The sequence below is a fragment of the Zingiber officinale genome, chromosome 11B (genome assembly GCF_018446385.1).
Source record: "Zingiber officinale cultivar Zhangliang chromosome 11B, Zo_v1.1, whole genome shotgun sequence".
Lineage (NCBI taxonomy): Eukaryota > Viridiplantae > Streptophyta > Magnoliopsida > Zingiberales > Zingiberaceae > Zingiber > Zingiber officinale.
This window is the reverse complement of record NC_056007.1, coordinates 62,713,137-62,736,352: the sequence shown is the minus strand read 5'-3', so window position 1 is coordinate 62,736,352 and position 23,216 is coordinate 62,713,137. Positions and strand designations below refer to the sequence as shown.

At 38.5% G+C, this 23,216-nt stretch overlaps 2 protein-coding genes across 2 annotated transcripts; one reads left to right on the top strand and one right to left on the bottom strand.

The window, feature by feature from the left end:
* The first annotated feature begins 7,330 nt into the window (after positions 1 to 7,330).
* Positions 7,331 to 10,788, top strand: LOC122033493 (exopolyphosphatase PRUNE1-like). Its single transcript, XM_042592531.1, has 12 exons — positions 7,331 to 7,524; positions 7,607 to 8,105; positions 8,190 to 8,374; positions 8,455 to 8,535; positions 8,624 to 8,665; positions 9,004 to 9,090; positions 9,284 to 9,410; positions 9,749 to 9,832; positions 9,984 to 10,097; positions 10,270 to 10,334; positions 10,410 to 10,515; positions 10,629 to 10,788. Exons 1-12 carry the CDS (start codon positions 7,462 to 7,464, stop codon positions 10,733 to 10,735), a joined length of 1,560 nt encoding a protein of 519 aa, XP_042448465.1. The 5' UTR covers positions 7,331 to 7,461; the 3' UTR covers positions 10,736 to 10,788.
* Positions 10,781 to 12,398, bottom strand: LOC122033494 (NAC domain-containing protein 21/22-like). Its single transcript, XM_042592532.1, has 3 exons — positions 11,871 to 12,398; positions 11,318 to 11,589; positions 10,781 to 11,220 (listed from the first exon to the last, which is right to left on the bottom strand). The coding sequence occupies exons 1-3, from the start codon at positions 12,058 to 12,060 to the stop codon at positions 11,155 to 11,157; spliced, it is 528 nt and encodes a 175-aa protein (XP_042448466.1). The 5' UTR covers positions 12,061 to 12,398; the 3' UTR covers positions 10,781 to 11,154.
* Positions 12,399 to 23,216: the final 10,818 nt, after the last annotated feature.

Here is a 23,216-nt window from a genome sequence, read left to right as displayed (position 1 = left end):
TGGCCTCACGGAAACGCCTCGACTAGAGCTAGATGATAGGGAAGGATGGATGAGCGATGTAGGACAATGAATTTATGCGGTCATCCATGGTGGTCGAGCTGGGAAAGGCACAAGAGAAGTATTGAGTGGTCTGAGAATATAAGGTCTAGGCGGAGGGCGAGCTAGGATCATTGGTTCCTTTCCTCGAGTGGAGGAAGCTAGAAGCTCAGTAGGCAACCGCCTGGATGTGGATCATTTGGATATGACTAGAGCACTCGAGTAGCATCTTTTGGCAAGCGGGACATTAGATTTGCTAGACTCAGAAGGAGTTGAGGTTATTGGAGGAAGGCTAGGAATTGAGGCCATTAGCTCAGACTCATGCTTTGCCCAAAGCTCATCGCCTAGTCAGTTTAGGGTGTCTTTATCTACTCGAGCTCTGCCAAAGAGGAAGGCTCTAGAGATAGTTTTGGTTGCACCTCATAATACTTGTTAAATGCAACTGTAGGAAAATATTATTTGAGGACAAGTAGAAAGAAAGAATACGATTCTTACTAAAGGAGAGAGTCAGTTCGAATCTAGTTGGACTCAATCCAAATGTATATAACAGCTCCTCTTAAAACAACACTGAAATATCAAACTTCAGTCCAATTAATTTTGATATGACCCTACTAAGGGATGATTCTTTGTTGATGTCACCCAAGGAGGGCACAGGAGGGAGGCTATGTTGCCAAATGTGTGGTTAGGACACCAGAGTTGGAAAGCGGATGAGTAAATAGTTGCTTTTCCAATCGCTATATTGTGCAGAGATTTTTTTTCAAAAAGATCGAGTTTTGGTCGAAAATCAAAGTGAAAACAACTTTCAAATACTTGCTGGGGATGAAAGAAATAGTGAAATAAACGAGGGGAGAGAGAAACCCTAAATAGGTAGAAAATAACGAATGCCCCGCGTATTACATGAATAGAATTGGGAGTTAGCTGTTGAAGAGAAATGTGAAAGTACTAGCTCACCTCAATAAGAAAAGAAGGGAGAGAGAATCACATGTTCGCCTGCATTTGCTCCTTGAAGAAAGCTATGTAATGTAGAGGAGGAAGGTGGGGACAAGCCTGTGCAATTGGTACTATGATATGCAAAGAGTGAGTTTTACCGAATATCATAGAGGTCTATGCCGAGGAACTAGGAAACTAGGTGGGTATAAGCCGGACCAGAGATAGCCATTAGGACTAAGAGAAGGATTCAAATGGTGAGGTTGAAAAGAGAAGAATGAGGAAAGACAAGGTCCCTGGAAATCACAAGTCGAGAGCTCTAGGAGGAAGAAGACAATAAAGACAAAGAGTTTAGGTTTTTAAAGGGTTCTCTAAGGAATCTCTTTAAATACCCCTTTTAACGTAGATCATCGGATTGGGAAAATCGAAAAGTGGGCTAATAATCAGGGCCGCTGGATCATAGGATCAGGTGACGTGATCCTAGAAAATGGTGCATTAGTTGTTATGTCAGAAAAGTAAGATTGATAAACATGTGTCACCAATAAGAAGACATAATTATGATGAATGGGATGAGTACATCATTATCGCAAAAAGTTGACGCTTATATCAATATAGATTTGCCCCTGTCTTTAAGAGGTCAATACTAAGACCCCTTGATGACTGGTCGACCTTAAGCGGAGGAAAGTCTCTTACCCCTCCACCTTTTTCAAGTGCTTAAAGAATCGACTGACCTAAAAGTCCGTCTGAGTCTTAGAGACTGGTTGGTCTTGATCCGGTTAGTCTTGGTCTTGCACATCTAAGAGATTGCCCTTATCTGAGTATTCTATCACACACCTGACCAGGAAAATGTGCTCAACCTAGTGAAAGATAATTTTGACAATATTAAGGGTGATGATCCTGATCACATAAGGAGCAAAATTATAGATTACTGCTATTCATCAGGGAATACAGAGAGACTACTTTAAAATAGGAAAAAAAATCAGGTGGGGGCTCTTTGATAAGTCTTTGATAGTCAAGGAAGTTTGCGGGGGAGTTGAAGTCACGTAGCCTTTTTCGTGAAGTTGCTTAATCGCATCATCAGCTCCATGACTAAAAGTATTGATGATGAAATCGATGATCGACATATTAAAAGCCTCTGAGGCTAAGAGGGTCTTCTTCCTCTCTTTAAATCGATCATCCTCCCTCTCTTGATAAAAAGTTAAATTCACCCAGGTGGTTGTTAGCTCAGTCAAAAGACTTGCTACTTTAGATCTACTGGCATTCATAGCAGCTTGATCAGCTTCTAAGTCTGCTCGGAGTGTCTCCAACTCAGTTTCCTAGGCGTCCACCTTTGTTTGCCGCTTGACCGTCAACTGGGGTTGGGCCGCGAGCTCCGCAACATAGGCAGCCTTCGAGTCTTCCAGTTGGGCGATGAGGCACTGAATCTTAGCAGTCTTCTCATTGAGCTCGGCCAGTATCTTCGCTCAGTGAGCGGTCTCTGAGTGAAGCCTATCTTCCAAAGTTTTTAGGGTAGCTTCGACTTTCTGCGCTTGCTCGATGTCAATTTGGTTCTTTACTCAAAACTCTTGAAGTTCTTTTTCTACTTGACCCAACCATTCTAGTTTAGCTAGGCTTGTTTGGTTCGAGCGGGAAGAAATACCAGACGTGTCCGCCTCAGATAGGCGTTTCTTCATATCCTTATTTTCTTGGGCCAAAGTTGCAAATTGTTGCAGCATGCCTAGCTTAAACGCCCATTGCTGCAAAACAAGAATTATCACAAGACATGCGCAATGAAGAATAGCCAGAGCGTTAGGGGGGTACCATAGTTAAATTAAAAGAATACTCGTCCATTGCCCTTGTCGGTGTGAGATTGTTCAACTTGTTCGTGGCGACCTCCCAAGCTTCCTTCAGTGACCCCAACAATAGTAACCAACCGGCCACTTGACAGAGGAGTCGATGATAGGGAGGTCATGATAGGGGCAGATGGGAGATTATACATGGCTGAGAACTTGTAAAGCATTTTAGGCTCTATGTTGGAAGGGGAGGCTAAAGCTCCCTCTAAGGAGGTGATAGTATGGTAGTCGAGGGTAAAGAGGTACCAATCGTAGACTCGGTTGAGAGGTAGCCTCTTGAATGGGACTATTAGGAGGGAGAGTGAAGATTGATGGACAAGGAGATAGAGTATGTTCGGATGATGGCACCTGCGTCTCCTCTGGGACGGGTGTGAGGTGGTGCGAAGACACGTGAGTGGGAGATGAAGGTTCCTCGAGAGCTTGAGCGAGGAGAACTAGCCTACACTTCTTATGTCTCATCTTCAATGGCTCCTCCTCGGAAGAACCCTCAAACATCAGGAGAGGTGCAGATGGCCTGCTCTCTAGCACGGTCGTCTCACTGGGTAGGTCGTATGGCTGCTAGTCGTCTCGCTAGAGGGACCGATCGGTTGTTGAGCCCACTTGGCCAACAATTCCTGCTCCTTTTGCAGCATTGCATCTTCTTGCATTTGTATGCGCTTTGAAGCCATGCCCTCAAAAAAAGCACCCACTGCATAAAACAAAGAAAATCATAATTAGAGATAATATAATGGACCCGATTGTAAGCCTTACCGAAAGAATAACAAGCTTCACTCAAATAGGACTTAGGTCGAATAAATATAGTAGTCCTTCCTGCATCAACTTGGGAGCCAAAAATTGTGCTCCATCTACTTTCTCTAAGAAAGAAATAAATATAGGGTCTAGCTTAAAGTTCCCAAGGTTGGGAAGCGGGGGAAGATCAGAGCGCCAAACAGTAGGTCAGGAAGTTTGCTGAGGCATCCCAATGAAGGAGAAGCAATCCTTCCACTTTTTGTTGGAAGATGGTAGGTCTTTAAAAAACACAACCTTCTGGTAAGATTGAAACAAAAGATCCCTGATTTTGATTTTTTAGAATAAAAATTAGGTAAAAATTATGAGGGGTAGATGAAATATTAAACAAATGAAATAGAATGAACATACCACACATGTTACAGAATGCGTTCGGGGCAAGTTGGGAGAGGGGAATGTCAAAGTATTGACTTACCTCACAAAGAAAGCTGGGGATTAGAAAACATAAACCAACTTTCATTTGGTCTTTGAAAAAAGTAACAAACCCCGTGGGAAGGGGAGGGGGGGGGGGGGGGAGAGGACGATGTGGATGATCTCGAGGAGTAGGGAGGTGGATAGGATAATTTTCAGGGATTTCATATTGCAAGTAGAGAGCATATTGGTTGACGTTGTCAAAATTAGAACGAATAAAGGTGTACCAAGGAGAAACGAATTCCTAGGCCATAAGAATACAAGAAAGGCAGTGAAAGGTGTGGGGGAAAAACTTACTAGTTGGAGATTGAGAGAAAGATAGACTAGTTGGAGGTAGTCGCCGGAAGAGAGAATGAAAAAGATGAAACACAAAGTAATGCACTTTTGCGTCTCTTAGGGTTTTAAAATACAAACTACAGGATTTAGCCCCATTACGTAGGTTCGATGCAAATAGTACACCCTTTGCTAACTGTTGATTGACAATTAGCAAAGGGAGTAGTGCTGTTAGTCCGTACAGAGAGGCTTATGTCAGTTGTCGCTTCAAAGAATTGTTAGTGGGATACGTGACACTCACCCATAAAAGTACATTTATGATGGAAGAGACAGCTGATTCATTGTGCTGAAAAGAGCCTTCCCACATATCAATAGTATATCATTAGAAGCCAAGTTACTGACATACTTTATTTCAAGAATAATTAATCGCGCCCCTTAAGGACGAGCGGAAACATCCCCATCCGAGCCAAAAAGGTACTCAGGTCCAGTCAGTGGCTATTAGCCTCCTTCGACTAGATTTGAAGGGAAGACTAGTGATATGGAGTGTTAAAAGTGGATCCTAGGCTGGCGTAGAAGGTCTAAGTCAAGGTGAGGTGGTGGTCCAAGTCAAGGAGATGTGACAGTTAAAAGGTCACTTTTGAAAAGGGCCTATCCTCTAGCTTAGTACTTAGGTATCTTAATTCAGGGGAAGTTAATCTAAATATTGATCGTGCGTAAGGGACAGATGCACTATAACACTTTGTGTATCCGACCGCTAACTATTCATGTCCTGGCCGACCCCAAGGACGACCGGAGGAATGCTTCGTCGGGCCTTAGCCATCCAACCTTTCATTTGGGGTACAACCACATATACGGTCGCACAAATATGCGAGCCTTCTTGTTCATTTTCTTGACCTCTTATGTGTGGTCGGCCATGTTAAAGGAATGATCAATTATAGGCCTAAGTACCCTTAGCCCTGCAAAGTAGGCTGGGTAAATTTCAAAAACTCAATCAGATTTAAATAACTTGAGATATTACCTCAGTAATCAAGAACCGACCTCCGATCATAGGGAAACTCGATCAAGAGGTTGGTCAGGCCTCTTGGAGTTCAATTCCTTATACTCCAGAAGCATGCAACCCAAGTATATGGTCGGAAGGTCATAGAACCGCCTTGACCTGAGAGACTCATTTATATAGGTTCACTTAGATCTCCAGACTCCCAATATATATTTGAGCGACCTTAAGTACAAGGATTTGTTTCACTCAGATCTCCAGACTCCGCATATATTCGAGCGACCCTAAGGATAAGACAGTGTTTCACTCAGATCTCCAGCACTACCACAAATGTATATCAGAGCATTGCCAAGTGCAGGTTAGCCTTATAAAACTCAAGGTTTCATTTATTATTCATCCGAGTAGGTCAACACCCAGCTGAGATATGCTCAGGAGATAATATTGTCAGAAAAAAACAACTATTTGTTAGAGAATATTCTTCTGAGATGATACAGGTTCAGGGAAGCTTCCTCGAAGGCGATTATGCTTCCCCTCAAACGACACATTATGACCGCATAATGATGGTGTTAGTAATAAAAAAGTGCACACGGGTAGCGGGAGATTTCTCGGACTGGCTATACGCCTTCCATGATGCATATATTCTATTGCACAACAACTTCTGACACCCGACGATCTCTGCTATCTCATGATTGCGGAGATCATAGAGGTGATATATAAATAGGGGGTTTGGGAAGTACGCACACTTGATATATTGTACTGTGTGCATCCTGTTATTCATTCCTACTGTTCTACTTCCCGCTCGGGTGATATACTAAATTGAGAGTCAGAGGGCTTTCGCTAGGGACCCCTTCTTTGATTTTCGGGTGTTGACGTTCTGTTAGCTCGTTTGAGTGTGTGCAGGGAGCTTAGCGGACCAGCTAAGAGTCTTCGATTCAACCCAGAGGCCTTCACCCAGCCAACGTAGCAACCACTTATCCAGCATTCCACCTTCAACTTTTAGACCGGATTAATTATTATTATTGTTGTTATTGTTATGATTATTATTGTTGTTGTTGTTGTTATTATTATTGTAAGTCAATTTTCAACTCCACTAGAACACTATCTCTAAGTTGTCAGCTTGTGTTTCGATCATCAATACATTTATGCATCAATTTAATTTGTCACTTACTTTTTCAGTTGCAATAGTCAAATATTTAGTTTACAATTAAAATATAATATTAAATAAATAGAATATTTTTTTCAAGAATGATAATGTTGGAAATCCATGTTATGAGATAGTTAGTTTCAAGGTTATTTTCTTAGGGCATCTCCAATAATTAAAGCTCTAAATGATTTTTTTTTTATGATTTTAATATGTCATGTCAATATTATAAAATCTCATTGAAACAACCACAATGGTTAAAGCTCTAAATAAGATTTTTTATGATGTAATTCATAGCAGGTAGTTGCATGACTCCATGCATATACATCAATTTCAATACAAAAGAACAGGTTTGAGTTTTCACTACTGCTATTGAACTATAAACCTCAAACCTCTTATCTACAATGATTTAAACCTTTTTATTCAACTTTTTTAATTTTAAAAACCTCTCATAGATCTTGCATTAGAGATGTTCTTATTCATTGACGCAGTCTCGGATCTTACCAGCTTGAAATTATTTTTATGATTTCCATGTACATTGGAATAACCACAGCCAGTCATGCATAAAATTTTAGGAATTAACATTTTAAATGTAATTGTAATTGTAATTACACAGATTAATAATTTTCTTATGAAAAATTGAACATCAAGAAGTTACATAATCTCAACGCCCATTCGGTGTAAACCTTTAGCTGCAAATCCTGAAGTGTAAATTCATGTGCAAACTTTCAGAATGAACTAAGCCAATGCATTCAACATCATGCATGCCATTTCCGTTGGATGTTTAACCCTTGTTAAAATATTATTTAAAACGTTCATTCCAAGGATCCAAAGCAGGAGAGAAGACAAAATCTAAGAAAAACTCCAACCTGTAGATTTGGAAATTAAGGCGAATCTTCCAAGAAGTCCTCTGCTTCCCAAGCTACAGCTAACAGTCTAATACAATTTGCGATTTCATCAAAGCAGAGCGGAGTCCACAATGGTTAGATTTTTTGTCGATTTCTCTATCATCTTCTTCCAATTACTACTGCCACCTATCAGACCAAAGCACAGGACCCATCATGTCTCTGCTTCAGTTCGACAGGAAGATCAATAGGATGCTAAGCAATGGAAAGAAGAGCAAGGTCAGAATGATCTCTTTGCCACTGAATTCCTCATTTAACGGTACTATGTATAATAACTTTGCAAATATATATATTTTTTCAGAAACCTCACAACGTCAATGATCATCAAATTCATGAGAAGAGCATGAGTGGTTCTAACTTCTCAACTCAAGCACAAGACGTGACTAGCTCAAGCATTTCACATTCCTTGTCGCACATATGGGAGCTCGAGAACAAGCAAGCTCTAGCTCTCTCCAGCAGTAGGAGAGACAGGTCGGACATCTCAGAACTGAAGTCTGAGCTCGAAGAGATCCATTCACTGTCCTACAGTGAACTTTCTATCGCCGAGAAATATGAGTTACTAAGCAGTAACTCCGATGCTGGAACAGATCTCACAACAAATAGCAGTTCTTCCATTACTTGTTCAGCTCAGCCAGCTGCAGCATTCTACAGTAGCATCTCGCTGAGAAATGATGCTTCAGTCTTGGAATTGTGTGAAAGTGTTGATAGATTAAACCAGTACTTGAAGGCAGCAAAGGTTGAGCTCAAAGGTGGTGTTCCAGGGAAATTCTTGCACGCTGTGATTGGACAGGAGGCTGCTGGTATTGTTACTTGCTAATCAATTTGCTTATCATAACAATGGAAATATCCTTCTTTTGCTTAGATATCATGGTTTGTGGTGTCAGATGTTGGATCAGTTGTTTCCACCATTGCTTGTGCCTTTTTCTTGAGTGAAACTCGACCGAGTAGCCAAATCTGTGTTTTGCCTGTCATCAACTGCAGACACTCAGATTTTGTGATGCATTCGGAGCTCAAATGGTTGCTAAAGACATGCCGAGTTGACGAATCATCTCTAGTTTTCATTGATGAGGTGATCTCTTCTTAGTGTAGTCACTCATCTTAGGTTAAGATAATTGATACTGATCGTTATTCTGAAAAAAACAAGCACAGATTGATCTTGCTTATCACAATCGGTTTGGAAATTTGAAGCTAGTATTAGTAAATGGACACAAGTTTCCATCAAAAAAAAAGGTACATTACAATTTCATTAAAAAAAATCTATTAATGGAACAATTTAAAGGTAAGACAGTAATTAGTTAAGCCTTGGTTGTTGTTGCAGGGAGTAAACGATGCACCTGTTGAAGAATTCAATCCTAAAGAGGTATGCTATCACACCATTAGAGCATGAATGACATACAGAATAGAAAGACAAAACAAAAGAACGAAAAAGGACAAGTAACAGGAGGTCAGAAGTTTATATATATATATATATATATATACTAAATCTTCAAGCCTATGGTCTCTATGATCAAAAGAAGAGAAGAAGAACAAGAGGATAAGCCTTAGCTCCAACTTCTTCTGAAAGCTAGATGTTTGACTGAAATTTTCATTTGAGCTGCATGAGATCGCTATCATGTTTTGGAAACTCCTTGCAAAACCTTTTATTTTGAAGACAATAATCCAACAATATGTATGTTCATGGCTTTCTGATTGCAACAGGATGGTTCGTGTTGTACACTAATATCTGAAAAGTACGCAGAGACATCACCAGAGATCCTAGCAGGGAATGGATTTAGCAGATTATTGGTAACATAATTTTACAGCAGCTCTTGGTTCTCTATCCATCATTTTAAAAAACTTTTTGCACTTTCACTCATCATTGTTTTATCTATGCCGCTCAGGCAATCATTTATTATCTTATATGAGATCAATTATGTTTCTTAGTTGGGGCAAACATGGATTAATGTTTACGATAAGTTGCATTTGGTGTTACTTGCAGCTATCAGGAATCCTCTTAGACACAAAAAATATGAATTCTTCTAAGTGCACATCTAAAGACAGATACATGGCTACACTCTTGATTAGAGGATCAGGGCGATTTGGATGTACTGGACTTTACCAGATATGTAAGTTCGGTATCCAAATAAAGTATTTAGAGTTACACATGCTGTAAATTTTGGATACAACACCACCTAAAAAAGTATGCCCATGTGAAATTGTCAATAATGGCGAGATATCATTGAAGTTCATGCTAACAAAATCCTCATGAATAAATATAAATAAGTAATCGTGATTTGATACTTCTCATTTAAGTTCAATTAGAGTTCAGTGAACAACTAAAATTATAGAAGATTATGACATGTATGCTCATTCAAATTAGTTGGGATGTATGGCCTTGTCTATTTCTTTTCTTGTTGTTCACTTTTCGTTTTTGCACTAATAAAAAAAAAACTTGTATTTTCAGTGAAGCACAAAATATCAGATATATCAGATCTTAGGGTGAGGGATATACTCTATAAAGATTTCAAGAAATGGGGCAGAGTTTCAGGTACCATCATCACATTCCTAACTTTTAAATCCATTGAACTAGCATAATGGTAAGTATGTTCTTCAGATCAAAATGATTCGATATGGGGAAAGTTCAAAGCTTATTCATCTTTTGGGTACTTTAAACACAATTTTTTCTTTGATGTTGCAAGGAGAAAGGTCCAAAAATATACCCAATACTATTGGGATGAGCTCAATCGGTATTTCAGTCGAAGAACTTCTTAAACAAGAAGAATTTGCTCAAGTCGAGGTGATCTCGTTTCTAGGTAACCAAATTAAATATCATGAGGAACTTCTTTAAAATCTACTGTGTTTCCTTCTGATATACTGTTAAATAGAAGCTAGAGAAGTTGGATACATGACAGAATGGAATATATTATAATTCAAAAAGCAACTGTACAAAACTCACCTAGAACTTGCATTGGTATCATTTTTTAGCATCCGAAAAGTTGCGGCTACTTATGATTGTTTCAGGATACTATGATAGCCTGAAGACTTTTAAGGTAAAATCTTCACATTTCATCTTATTCTTATTTTTTATTTTTCTTCACTAGTATCGATCCCTTTTCATATTGCAGAGAGAGATTTTGGTTTCTACTGACACCCCAGAGGTTATGAGGAACTTCCTGAATTTCTTCAGTATCAATGGCACAAACCTTCCACTCAAAGCCATGAGACAATTAGGTAGATGATATTCCTTCATCTTCACATAGGGTTTAATAAAATTATTAGAACTATTTGTCTAACAAAGCAAACATTTAGTCTACACTAAGTTCTTTACTATATCATCTTTGCAGATCTACGGGAAGAGTTAAGAGCGTTTGAGATCGATAACATGTTGACATCCAGGAGAAGTATTGAGAAGCTTTTGGAAGAATTCAACATGATGTTAAGGAGGCACTAGCAATTTCAATTAGCTTTCATTATTTGATCAAGATTTGCCAAGTTATAAAAGAACCTGAGAGTGCAATTGTGGTGTATGTAATGCTGAGATTGGTTTTTGAGTCATCAAAATTCATAAGAACTTTTCTTCTTCTAAGTTAACCAGGGATTCCACATACAGCAATCACCATTGTCTCTTAAGTAGCTCCCCAAGTTCCCATGACTCACATTTGGAGGCTTCTCAGTTTTGGAATGCCCTTCCAATATTGAGCTGAACTGGTTTAGGGAGTTCTTGATGAGCTTCTTATCGCGATGATCCACATCTGTTGAGGCCATAGGAGGAGCTGTGGCACCATCCGAGATGAGGTTGGAGAAGCAGGGCACTTGCTCTCCAAGCCACACAGAACTCGGTCGAAGGATATGTAGGTGGAAGAGTTTGTATCATCTTGGTATTTCTCGATATCGGTCTTCTTTTGTATTAGTGATGATCTTCTCTTGAAGGATACCCTACACAAAACCCAGTCTTCCGGTTGGAATCAAGCATACTAATAAGAAACTGATCATATGACAATGGTACCAATTTACCAAATTCAATTTTGTGCACCTTGGAGGAGAATTTGGATGGATTAGAAGACTCATCCAAGCGAAATTCATGCATGACCCAATCAGTCTTGCTATCATTTGGAGCTCTGCCTCCATAGAACACCAATGTCTTCCTCATACCAACAAGCACATCCATTCGGTTCACTTGTCGGTCGTTTCCGGTAGCTTTCCGGTAGCTCAACTTGGTTGCTCGGTTTGTTCGCTGCCCGGTTGCGTACTTGCGGTCTTTAAGGCTGAAGAAGAACCATTCCTTGCCCTCAACACATGCCACTTCTGTCTCATCACAACAAGATAGATCAATATAGCATATATAGTATAAGTGATGGCCATTGTAGAAAAGAAGAAGAATATATATAAAATGAGGAAACTTGAAACGTAAAACTCCTTTAATTCTAGAACACCAAGATCGTCGTCATCGAATTTCGTTTAAGAGATCATAAAAAAAGGTTTCTGAAGGTGCACGTTCTTGAACATGAAAGATTTCTTCTCACTGAGCTAGAAAAGGTGGAAATTATGAATTGCATGCCAACTTATTTTGACAATACAATGCGCACCAGGAAGGTCCCATGGCTCACACTTGTTGAGATCGACGTCGACGATCGCCGGATAACCACCAGCGCTACGATTCAGTACTGCTTCCCCCCTTACCTTCTTCGCAAGGTAGTTGCAGATTAGCTCATGGTCTCGCGGGTGGTAACGGAACCCGGGAGGCAGTCTTGCCTCCATCATTCTCAAGGAGCTCATACTGCTGGGAATTTAAGGAGAAATTAAGAACAAAAAGATGATAAGAATAGTAATGGAGATGGGATCGCAAATCTGAAGAGGTGATCAGTAGTATGATACAAGGAGCAAGCCAACTACTTAGAGAAGGAAACATAGAGGAGGTTAGAGATATAGAATGCATGAGAGATAGAAAGGTGTATATAAAACAAACACATATTTGCTGTAATGTTTTTATAATGATCTAAAGAACAGCCTCACTAGCTTCTACTTGCCAAGATTAAGCAAATACTGGTGATGCACTGCGTGCATGTGCAGCTGGTTAATTAAGGATCTGGATCTTCATCCAGCTCTGCTTTGCCATGAAAACCAACGAGTTGCATCACTACAGTCATGGGAGGGTTTAAATGCCCCTTCATTGTCGGCCTCACATAGGGACCAGATCAGATGGCTTATCCATGCCATAAACTCATAAAGTAGGGTTGCTCTTCAGCCTCTAATCTCAAAAGGATTCTTCATAAGGTTTTTCAGAAATTAAGTGGTATTCGGCATGTCTTCACTTTAGTAGCCTACCTTCAAAGCAATAACAAGGCGGAAGTCACTAATAGAGAAATCTTCAAAGGACTTAGAACTTGGCTCGATCACTTCGGAGGAAGCTGGGTCGATAAACTTCCAAGTGTACTGTGGGTGTACCATACTATTCTGCGAGAAGCCACTGGTATAACTCCATTTCACTTGATATATGGAGGAGAAGTAGTGGTGTCGATCGAAATAGGGGTAGAGTCAGATCAGAGACAACTATACGACGATGACAATCCTGAGCAGCGTCTTATGGAATTAGACTTGATAGATGAAATTAGAGATAAAGCAGACGTTCAGCTAATGACGTATTATTAGTACCCCAAGGTAATTTTGATGTAATCAACCAAGTCAGATTAGATCCTGTTGGTTTCTAACCCTATGTCTAAGTGTGTAGAAACTTAGGAGCACAGGAAATCGAGTAAAAAATACAGTTAGTGAGAAGGATGCCACGGGAGAGAGCCGACGGGCTCAGTGCGTCCAAGGGATGAGGTGCTGCGGAAGAGTACTAGGGCGGACGTGAAGGAGATGCGCGGCGTTTCCGAGGGACGAGAAGCCGGAGCGGAAGAATGCTCGAAGGTTAGAAGTTAGGTTTGGGTGAGACCTATTCTAGATGACCGAGATCACCCCAAGTGAGCGGATCCGGAGCGAAAGATTCGAGCTAATGTGAGTTGTGTTGGGCGTTACAGGAGACGAAAGGGTTCGTCCCTTTCGCTGCTGCAAACGACTGTTTGCTGCAAACGCCAGGGAGACGAAGGGGCGTCCTTTCCCCTTCGTCTTCTTCAGCCTTCTTATTTAGGGTGCGTCCAAGCACAGATCCGGGCGGAGGAGAGCACCAAGCTTATGCAAAGGTGATCAGAGAGCACTGAGGTGATCGTGTGCGAGCAAAAGGAGAGCATCCAGAAGCTGGGATTTGGCTTGTGAACCTTGAAGCGCTTTTTGACAGCTCTGTGATCGTGCTTCCGACAGCGGCAATCCCTTCGTCGACCGTCGATTCTTCAGCTACGTCTCCGGCGATTCACTGTGAGTGGTTACCGTTTTGCTTCGTTTTAGTTTTCATGCTTTCTGGTCCAACAATGGTATCAAAGCAATATTTTTTTTAAAGCATGAAAATCGACGCGAAAAGGCTCGTGTTTTTCTTCTTCTATCGCAAAGAAAAAGATGAACAGTAACACTGTTCATCAATTGAATCGATTAATCAATCGATTCAATTGAATTGAATCGATTGAAATTTCGTTTCAATCGATCCAATATCGCGAACAGTGCCGCTTTTGACGAAGCACAGTGTTGAATCGATTCATGCACAGCGTTGAATCGATTCATGAATCGATTCAACACTGTGCATGAATCGATTCAAAATCGTAGCGCACAGTACTTTTATTTTTTTGAGTACTGAATCGATTGAGAGAAAATGCACAATAATTTTGACGAAGTACAGTGAAGAAAAAAAAACGTGTATAAAAAAAAAAAAGGTGCATGCATGTTTTAATTCCTTTTTTTTCTTCATGCATCTAAACAGTGCATGTGTTCAAATTTAATTAAATATATTTATTAATTAATTAAATATATACTGAAATGTATTATTAATTAATAAATAAATATTTAATTAATTTATGGTTCAATTTATTGAAAATGGAACTCTACCAACTTATCTAATCAAACTCAGGCCTGGTTTAAATTATTAGTTGATTTAAGCAGACCAGTTTGATTTAATGATACCTAAAGCTGGTTCAAACTATTTGTTGATTTAACCAGTTCAATTTATTATTGAATTAATTGGGGTAATCTTGATTACAATAGTTGGGCTGATCAAATATGACCGGATTAGTTCTGTTGTGTTAGATTTGATCATAAAAATTAGATTTGTTATAATGGGTCAGACTTAATCCAATGAGCATTGGATGAATCAAACGGACCTGAGTTTGATCGATAAGTCTGAGATTGACTCAAATGAGCTTAAACAATAACAGAACATAGGTCAGAAATCCCTGTCCAATTAGATTAGTTCTAATGAGGACAATAGATTAAGCTTATGATCCGGATTCCTGATCGACCGATCCAATGTGTCAGTCACATGAGACTCCCCAAAATAAGGAAAATTTGTCTTTTCTTAATTGCTTATGCATTCTGTATATTTTGTTCTATATGTGGGAATTGAATTGGACCAGTTTTTGTTACTGGTCTATCGATTTTGTACTGACATCATGATTTTCAATTCAAGATACAATGAACGATATACACGATGACTGGTCGCTATGAACGACAACATGAGCTATGGGAGGAGATCAAGAAGCTGGAATATGACCCGGATCACGGAGTCAGTAGGCTTATTGGTCGGCTCGATTGGTTGTTTTGGAATCTCGAGCAAGAAAGGTATCCAGTCCAGGAAACAGAAAGAAGATGGTCTCTGGTTTATTCATTATCGGAACATCTAAGGCAGATATCATTCCAAATTTGGGATGAGTCTGATGGGCACATCTCATATTCAGAGATGTGCAGACAGTTACTTCATTTGGAATGGAGTCTTGATGAATCTGAAGAGAATCCAGATCCCAAAGATATGAACCTCGAAGAATCTGAGGAGGATCCAGAAATGGATTCTAAAGATTTAGAGGAGGATCCAAATCCCGAAGAATCTGAAGATGATCCGGAAATGAACCTCGAAGAATTTGAAGAGGATCTAGAAATGGATCCTGAAGATTTTAAGGAGGATCCAGAGATGGATCCTGAGGAGGATCTAGAGATGGATCCAGAAGAATCAGAGGAGGATCCTCAAGAATGTGTAGAAGATTCAGAAATGGATCTGATGGATACATCTGAGGCTGATCCACCCATCATAGAATCCGGGATGAATGAGATGCAATTACTCACTGCTCTAGCATTTTTCCTAGTGGGAGTAGTGCTAACTTATCTAGTTTATTAGTGTTCTGTTTACTGTCGTTATGTACGAACAGTGTTAGCTCATCTAGTTTTTGAGTCATGTAATAATTTCTGTCATTATGTACGAACAGAGTTATGATAAATGAAAAGTTATGTTATATGTTAACAAACTTGGAAATGATTAGTTCATTTCACGATATGATTAGTTTATATAAATATGATTCATTCATATTAAATGATTCGTTCATTAGATGGGATGTATGCAATAAAATTGATCAATATTGATTAGATTAGAACATACAAATGATGAGTGAAAATAATGTTATCACTTGATTTTGTAAACTAATTCTAATTTACACTGAGTCAATAATTAATTGCACATATATAAATTACACTGAAATAATAAATAATTTGTTTATTTATGTAGATCATGACAACTAAAAACATCATAGCTGAACTCAATAAGGGTGAGAAATTATATGGGGATAACTACAAAATCTGGCACCTCAAGATATAATACGTTCTTGAGGAATAAGAAGTTCTAGAGGTTGTAAATCAATTCTTGGAGGAACCGGTCGATAGTTCTACAACACAACACAGACGTGATCTTGATGCCTATAAGGCATGGAAAAGGAAGGACTCCATTGCTAAGGGAATATTGATTAGTTCAATGGTGGATGACCTGGTATTTGAGTATGAGCCATTACCATTGGCTCATGCTGTCTGGGTAGCCCTTAGAGAGAAGTACAGTGGAGTCAGTTTGAGTAAGCTCCACCAGCTAACTATCAAGTTTGATAGCTGTAAAAAGCGCTCGAATGTTACCATTGTTGGAGTGTATACTAAAAGCCTATCTTTTGTATAAATATTATAAGAATCACATTGGTCAAGTGTCTACATTTATATATACCAAATGTAGATATTCAATTAATTTATATTGTAGATAACATAGTATGTGGTGTCACACACAGAAGATCGTGTTATCGATTCTTTATAAATTATAAATAGTAGCTCACGACTAAGATGGAAAGAAACAACCCATTGGAATAGTCGTAGTGTAATTAGGTATTAATTTATCTTGACTAATAGATTACACTAGTACACTCTAAGTGTATTGAGCAGGACCATTTAAGGTAAGTTCTTTTTATATTGATTTAATAAAGAACTAGACCTTAGTTATTATGGAAGTGTGTGCTCTTAATCCTAATATAATAACAAGCACATATATTTAATATTTATTTCTTTGACTTATCAAAGGGTGAGATTTAGCTCGATAAATCAAAATGCCCGATAAGTTGGGAAATGATGTTACTTATAGTGTGCCTTGTTGATTATAGAAGGAAACTGTGTCCTAGTAATCTAGGTTGATGATGCCCCCAAGAGGAGCTCATAAGGATTTTCATGTTAAACCCTGCAGGTGGACTTAGTCCGACATGATGATAAAGTTGAGTGGTACTACTATTGGAACTAGATATTAATTAAGTGAGTTGTCAGTAACCCATTTGAATTAATGGACATTCGATATCTTAAACAAAAGGAGACTAACACACTCATAATAAGAAGGAGCCCAAAATGTAATTTGGGATTGGTGCGGTAGTTCAATAATAGTTCTTTAGTCGAATGAATTATTATTGATGAAATTAAGTTATGTGTTCGGGGCGAACACGGGATGCTTAATTTCATCGGGAGACCAAAACCAATTCCTCCTCTTGGTCCCTATCGTAGCATCTTAATTATATAGTACTATATCCACCTATATCCACAGTCTTACCAATCCTATAGGGGTCGGCCAAGCTAGCTTGGAGTCTAAGCTAGGGCCGGCCAAAGGCATGGTTCATGGATTTATGAGGTGGCCACCCCTAGCTTGAACCCAAGCTTAGGTGGTCGGCCCTATTAAAATAAAAAGTAATTTTATTTTTTAAAATTTTCTTATGTGGATTCTATCGATTTTAAAAGAGAGTTTAAAATTTAAATCTTTCCTTTTATAGCTTTCTATAAAAGATTAAGAAAAGATTTGAAATCTTTCCTTATTTGTAGATTGAAAGGTAATTTTGAGAAAACTTTCCTTTTTAAACCATGTTCATGATTTAAAAGAGAGTTTAAAAATTAAATATTCCTTTTTATAAGTTTCTACAAAAGATTAAGAAAAGATTTGATATCTTTCCTTATTTGTAGATTCAAAGGAGATTTTAATTTTTTTAGAGATAGCTTTCTTTTTTGGAAATCATCCACATGTTTAAAAAAAAAATTAATTTATAAAATTTCCTTTTTATAAACCATCATGAAGGGAAAAATTGTTAGAGAAATTTTTTATAAATTTCCGGAAACAAATTAGGAAGTTTTAATTCTTGTGTGAATTAAATTTTCCTTGATTGGGATTAGAATAGTGGTTGGCCATGATATGTAAGAAAAGGAATTTGGTTTTAATTAATTAAATTTTCTTTTTCATGGCAAAAAGAATTAAGGAAGTTTTTATTTAAATTTCCTTATTTGCCAAGACCAAGGATTATAAAAGAGGGGGTAGAGGTACCTTCATGGGTGACAACTCTATTCTATTTCTTCCCTCTCTTCCTTGGTGGTGTGGCCGACCCCTTCTTTTTCTCTCCTCTCCTTATTGTGGCCGAAACTTCTTCATTGGTGAAGGACTCTTGGTGGCCGGATCAAGCAAGGAGAAGAAGGAGAGAAAGGAAGCCTAGTCTCTAGCATCCCTTGGAGCATTGGTGGTGGCCGAACCTCTCCATCAAGAAGGACTCTTGGTGGCCGAAACCTAGAAGGAAGAAGAAGGTGCTTGGTGGTTCTCATCTCGGAAGATCGTTGCCCACACAACGTCCGAGGTTAGAAGAGGAATACGGTAGAAGATCAAGAGGTCATTAAAGTTCACAAAGAAAGGTATTACTAGTATTTATCTTCCGCATAATGCTAGTTTATTTTTCTTTGTATGAATTCCAAACACAAGAGGTATTAGATCTAGTTTTTTGAATTAGTTTTTCGAGTTTGTGTTTTCTTCTTTTTGAATTTGTGATTCGATTGTTCTTTTTGGTTAACCTAGAGTTATTTAAGGAAATTAAATATTAGCTTTCCTTAAAAGGCTTTGTCTAGGCGGTGGTGGTTGCTCCTATATCCAAGAAGGCCATGTGCCTCGCCATGCAGTCCTGGAAGCCAATTTTAGAAATTAATATTTAATGAAATTAATAACATAGGTGGATTTGAATCAATAGTGTTAAGTTCCGCTTGCGATTCAAATTTAAACCATTAAGAACAGATAAATTAAATTTGAAATCAATGATGTTAAGTTCCGTCTGCAATTCCTAATTTAACTTTTAAAGAACACAACAGGTTATTTAAGGAAAGGTTCGACACTTGTACAAAAATTTTGTATAGTGGAACCAGTACGTTTTTCCTAGGACTAACCAACAACCATGACCCAACATCTCAGGGAGATGGGTAACATGATTTGGGAGCTTAAGACTGCTGGTTATGTGTTGATCGATGAACAATAGGTTCAGGCAGTTATTCGTTCTCTTCCTGATTCTTGGGAAATGATGAAACAGAATCTGACCCATAGTGAGAGTATCAAGACTTTCACTAATGTCTCACACTATGTTAAACTTGAGGCGGAGAGGATTGAATCCGCAAGGATTTTTGGTCAAGCTTTTGTAGTTGAAGGTTCTGGTTCCAAGAATAAGAACAAATGATTTGTAGTTGAAGGTTCTGGTTCCAAGAATTTGACAGAAACCTAGGAGCAAGTTGACTTGCTTCAATTGTGGCAAGAAGGGCCATTTTGCTCGGGAGTGTGCTGAGCCTAAAAAGTTAGATCCATTTTTGTCTTCTTTCTACGAGTAATATGTTGCAAGTATAGTGTTGTTAGCTGATTCATATCCTTTGTGGATTGTAGATTCAGGAGCAACGAACCATGTAGCTCGTGATCGAGCTACATATGTGGAGTACCGTCAGGTACCAGCTGGCAAAAAATGGATATATGTAGGAAACAATGCAAGAATTGAAGTCAAAGGAATTGACACTTGCAAGCTCAACCTACGTGGTGGAGGCACCTTGTTTCTACATGATGTCCTGTACGCTCATGAGATTCAACGGAATCTGGTTTCTGTTATTTGTCTTCTTGATTTAGGTTACAATGTAAATTTTTATAGCCGTTGTGTGGAACTTCAAATTAACTCTGTGTTAATTGGGTATGATTTTGTAACAAATGATTTTATGGTTCTTGATGTAGAACCAAATAATAATGATGGTTGTTTTTCAAACATTGCTCTTACTAGTAATGCTAATGTTAATAATGAAATTTGGCATACTAGATTGGGACATATAGGACAAGAACAAATGAATAGATTAGCTAAGGAGGGCCTCTTAGGCACTCATGTTAAGATTAACTTGTCTATATGTGAGCATTGTCTTGTTGGAAAGATGACTAGGAAACCATTTGGTAAGGCTATTAGGGCTGAATCACCATTGCAATTAATTCATTCGGATATTTATGGTTCGATGAATATGAAGGCTAGAAATGTGACTTCTTATTTCATTACATTTATTGATGACTTCACACGTTTTGGTCATGTGTATTTGATTTCTCACAAATCTGAAGCATTGGATTGCTTTATTCATTACTTGAATGAAGTTGAGAATCAATTGGAACGTAAGGTTAAGACTTTGCGCACTGACCGTGGAGGTGAATATTTGTCTGATCAGTTCAAGACAATGTGTAATGAGACAGGGATTATTAGACAGCTGACTATTCTTAAAACTCCACAGGAAAATGGGGTTGCTGAAAGAAGAAATAGGACTCTTCTTGAAATGGTTAGGTCTATGATGGCGCAGACTAAGTTGTTAATCACTTATTGGGGAGATGCATTATTAGTTGCGGCCTATATACTTAACAAAGTGCCTTCAAAGTCAGTTCCATCTACTCCATATGAACGTTGGACAGGCAGAAAGCCAGATTTGAGTAATTTGAGACCTTGGGGGTCAGCTGCCTACGTTCATGATAAGACTCACGAATATGGAAAATTAGGACCTAGAGGTAAGAAGTGTATCTTTATAAGGTACTCTGAAACTTCTAAGGGTTATATTTTTATTGGTGAACGACAAGATGGAACCATCTCTGAAATAGAGTCAGGAGATGTTACTTTTCTAGAAACTGAGTTCCCAACACAAGGTGAAGTTGATAAGACAATTCCTCTATATGAGATAGAGGAGGAGGATAATGTTCCTTTATCAACAGATCAGGAGATGCCTGAATCTAGTCAACCGAGTGGGAGTAATTTGCCACTGAATGAGTCAGTTTCTCAACAGTCTAACCTTCGAAGAAGTAGTCGTCAGATTATTCCTCGGAGAAGGTTTGATATTGAGAATGAGACATTGATGATTCTCCCAGTTGATGATGAGGAACCTCGAACAGTTGAGGAAGCTTTGAGAAGCTCAGTTAGAAAAGAATGGAAAATTACAATGGATGAAGAAATGGAGTCAATGAGAAAGAATCAAGTTTGAGATTTAGTCGATCTTCCTCCAGGCCGAAGGGCTATTGGGAATAAGTGGATTCTCAAAGTAAAGAGGAAAGAAGATGGATCGATTAATCAATACAAAGCTCGATTAGTTGCAAAAGGATATACCCAAATAGAGGGTATTGACTTTGAAGAGACATTCTCCCTAGTTGTGAAGTTTATATCAATACGTGTCATCCTAAATATAGTAGCACAATATGACATGGAATTACATTAGATGGATGTAAAAACAGCTTTCCTTAATGGTAATCTTGACGAAGAAATATATATGGTACAACCAGAAGATTATGTTGCTGAAGGCCAAGAGAAAAGAGTATGTAGACTTCGGAAGTCTATATATGGGCTAAAGCAAGCGTCAAGACAATGGAACAGAAGATTTAATGAAGTAATATTGTCTTATGGTTTCGAAATGATCAATGAGGATCATTGTGTTTACTTAAGAAAGGAAAAAGGAAAGCTTGTCATTTTATTATTATATGTTGATGATATGCTAATAGCTGGAAGCGACATAAAGTGTGTGATAGAAGTTAAAAGTTGACTTTCATCACAATTTAACATAATAGATATGGGAGAAGCAGAGTACATCTTAGGAGTAAAGATCGTTAGAGAACGATCAAAGAGGTTTTTGGATTTGTCTCAAGAAGCTTATATCACTAAGATGCTACAACACTTCAATATGTCAGATTACAACATTGAACAGACGCCTATAGCGAAAGGTACTGTCTTGAGCAAAAGTATGTATCCCAAGACTCCTGACGAAATAGCCGAAATGAAGAAGAAATTATATGCCAGTGCTATTGGTAGTTTAATGTACACTATGTTGTGTACTCATCCTGATACAAGCTATGTTGTTGATTTAGTTAGTCATTTCCAGTCAAACCCAGGATCGAGACACTGGAAAGCGGTGAAGAGGATATTCATATATCTCAAAGGAACAGCTGATTATTGCTTCTGTTTCCAAGGATGAGATATGAGCCTAAGTGGCTACTCAGATGCAGATTGGGCAGGGGATCTTGATGACAGAAAATTCACATCTGGCTATGTCTTCTTGCTGAATGGTGGCACTATCTCATGGAACAGCAAGAAGCAAGCTTGTGTAGCCTTGTCGATAATGGAAGCTGAGTATGTGGCTTGTGCAGCGACTGTGCAAGAGGCTGTCTAGCTAAGAAGGTTTCTGAAACATCTGAAGATTGCTGATGACAGTGAGAGTCCTGTTACAGTGTACTGTGACAGTCAAGCAGCAATAGTTTTTTCCAAGGATCCCAAATATCACAACAAAGATAAACATATAGAAATTAAGTATAATTTTGTAAGGGATATTGTTGACAAGAAAAAGGTGATTCTTGAGTACATCCTTACACGAAATATGCTTGTTGATCCTTTTACTAAGCCATTGACTAAAGAGTCATTTCATGGACATGTGAAGTCTTTGGGACTTCGAAGAATGTAACAATTGTAAAGACATTTTGATAAATAAAAAATGTCATGATCTATTCAGTGTATATGTGTCTTTGTTACATTCGAATAAAAGTCTCGATAAGCATGTTGGTAGATTGAGATTGGTCCACTCACATGGACAATCATCTCTATTTGTTAAGTACAAATAGAGGCAAGACTGTTGCTTATGGGACAACTTATGTAGCTGTGTATAAAGACATACCCATAAGTTAAGGTCGCCTTGATATTTATGTCAAGATGAGATCATTTGTATAATGATTGGAGTAAATGCACCAACCATTTACTGAATCTGCTTAAAAGCCAGATTAGAATTCATATGTTGAATTTAGGATTAGACATTGGGAATGTTTAGATCAAAATCTGTACGATGTTAAATTTTGGAAAAAAACATGCGCTCTTTTTGGTAAAGAGAATAACATCGTAGCATGTGATTCATACCACATGTGCTATGGCGACAAGAAGGGTAGTAGGAGAATGGATCCCTGCTTCTCTACCATGTGAGACCCTTGAGATTATAAGTTAATCTCAATTTTACCCTAAGTGACTATTTAGCTGTCTACTTGAAGTTTTGATCAGTGTCTGCTACTTTAGCATGTTTCCTATTGGCTATGGATGATTCGGTCTATGGAGCATAACTAGGAAAGCGACTGATTAGAATAAATAGATTATAGCTAAAAAGAAAGATTAAGATTGATTTACATCTGTGACATTTATTCACTGGTACCGATTACATTTTTAGTTTAGTACATA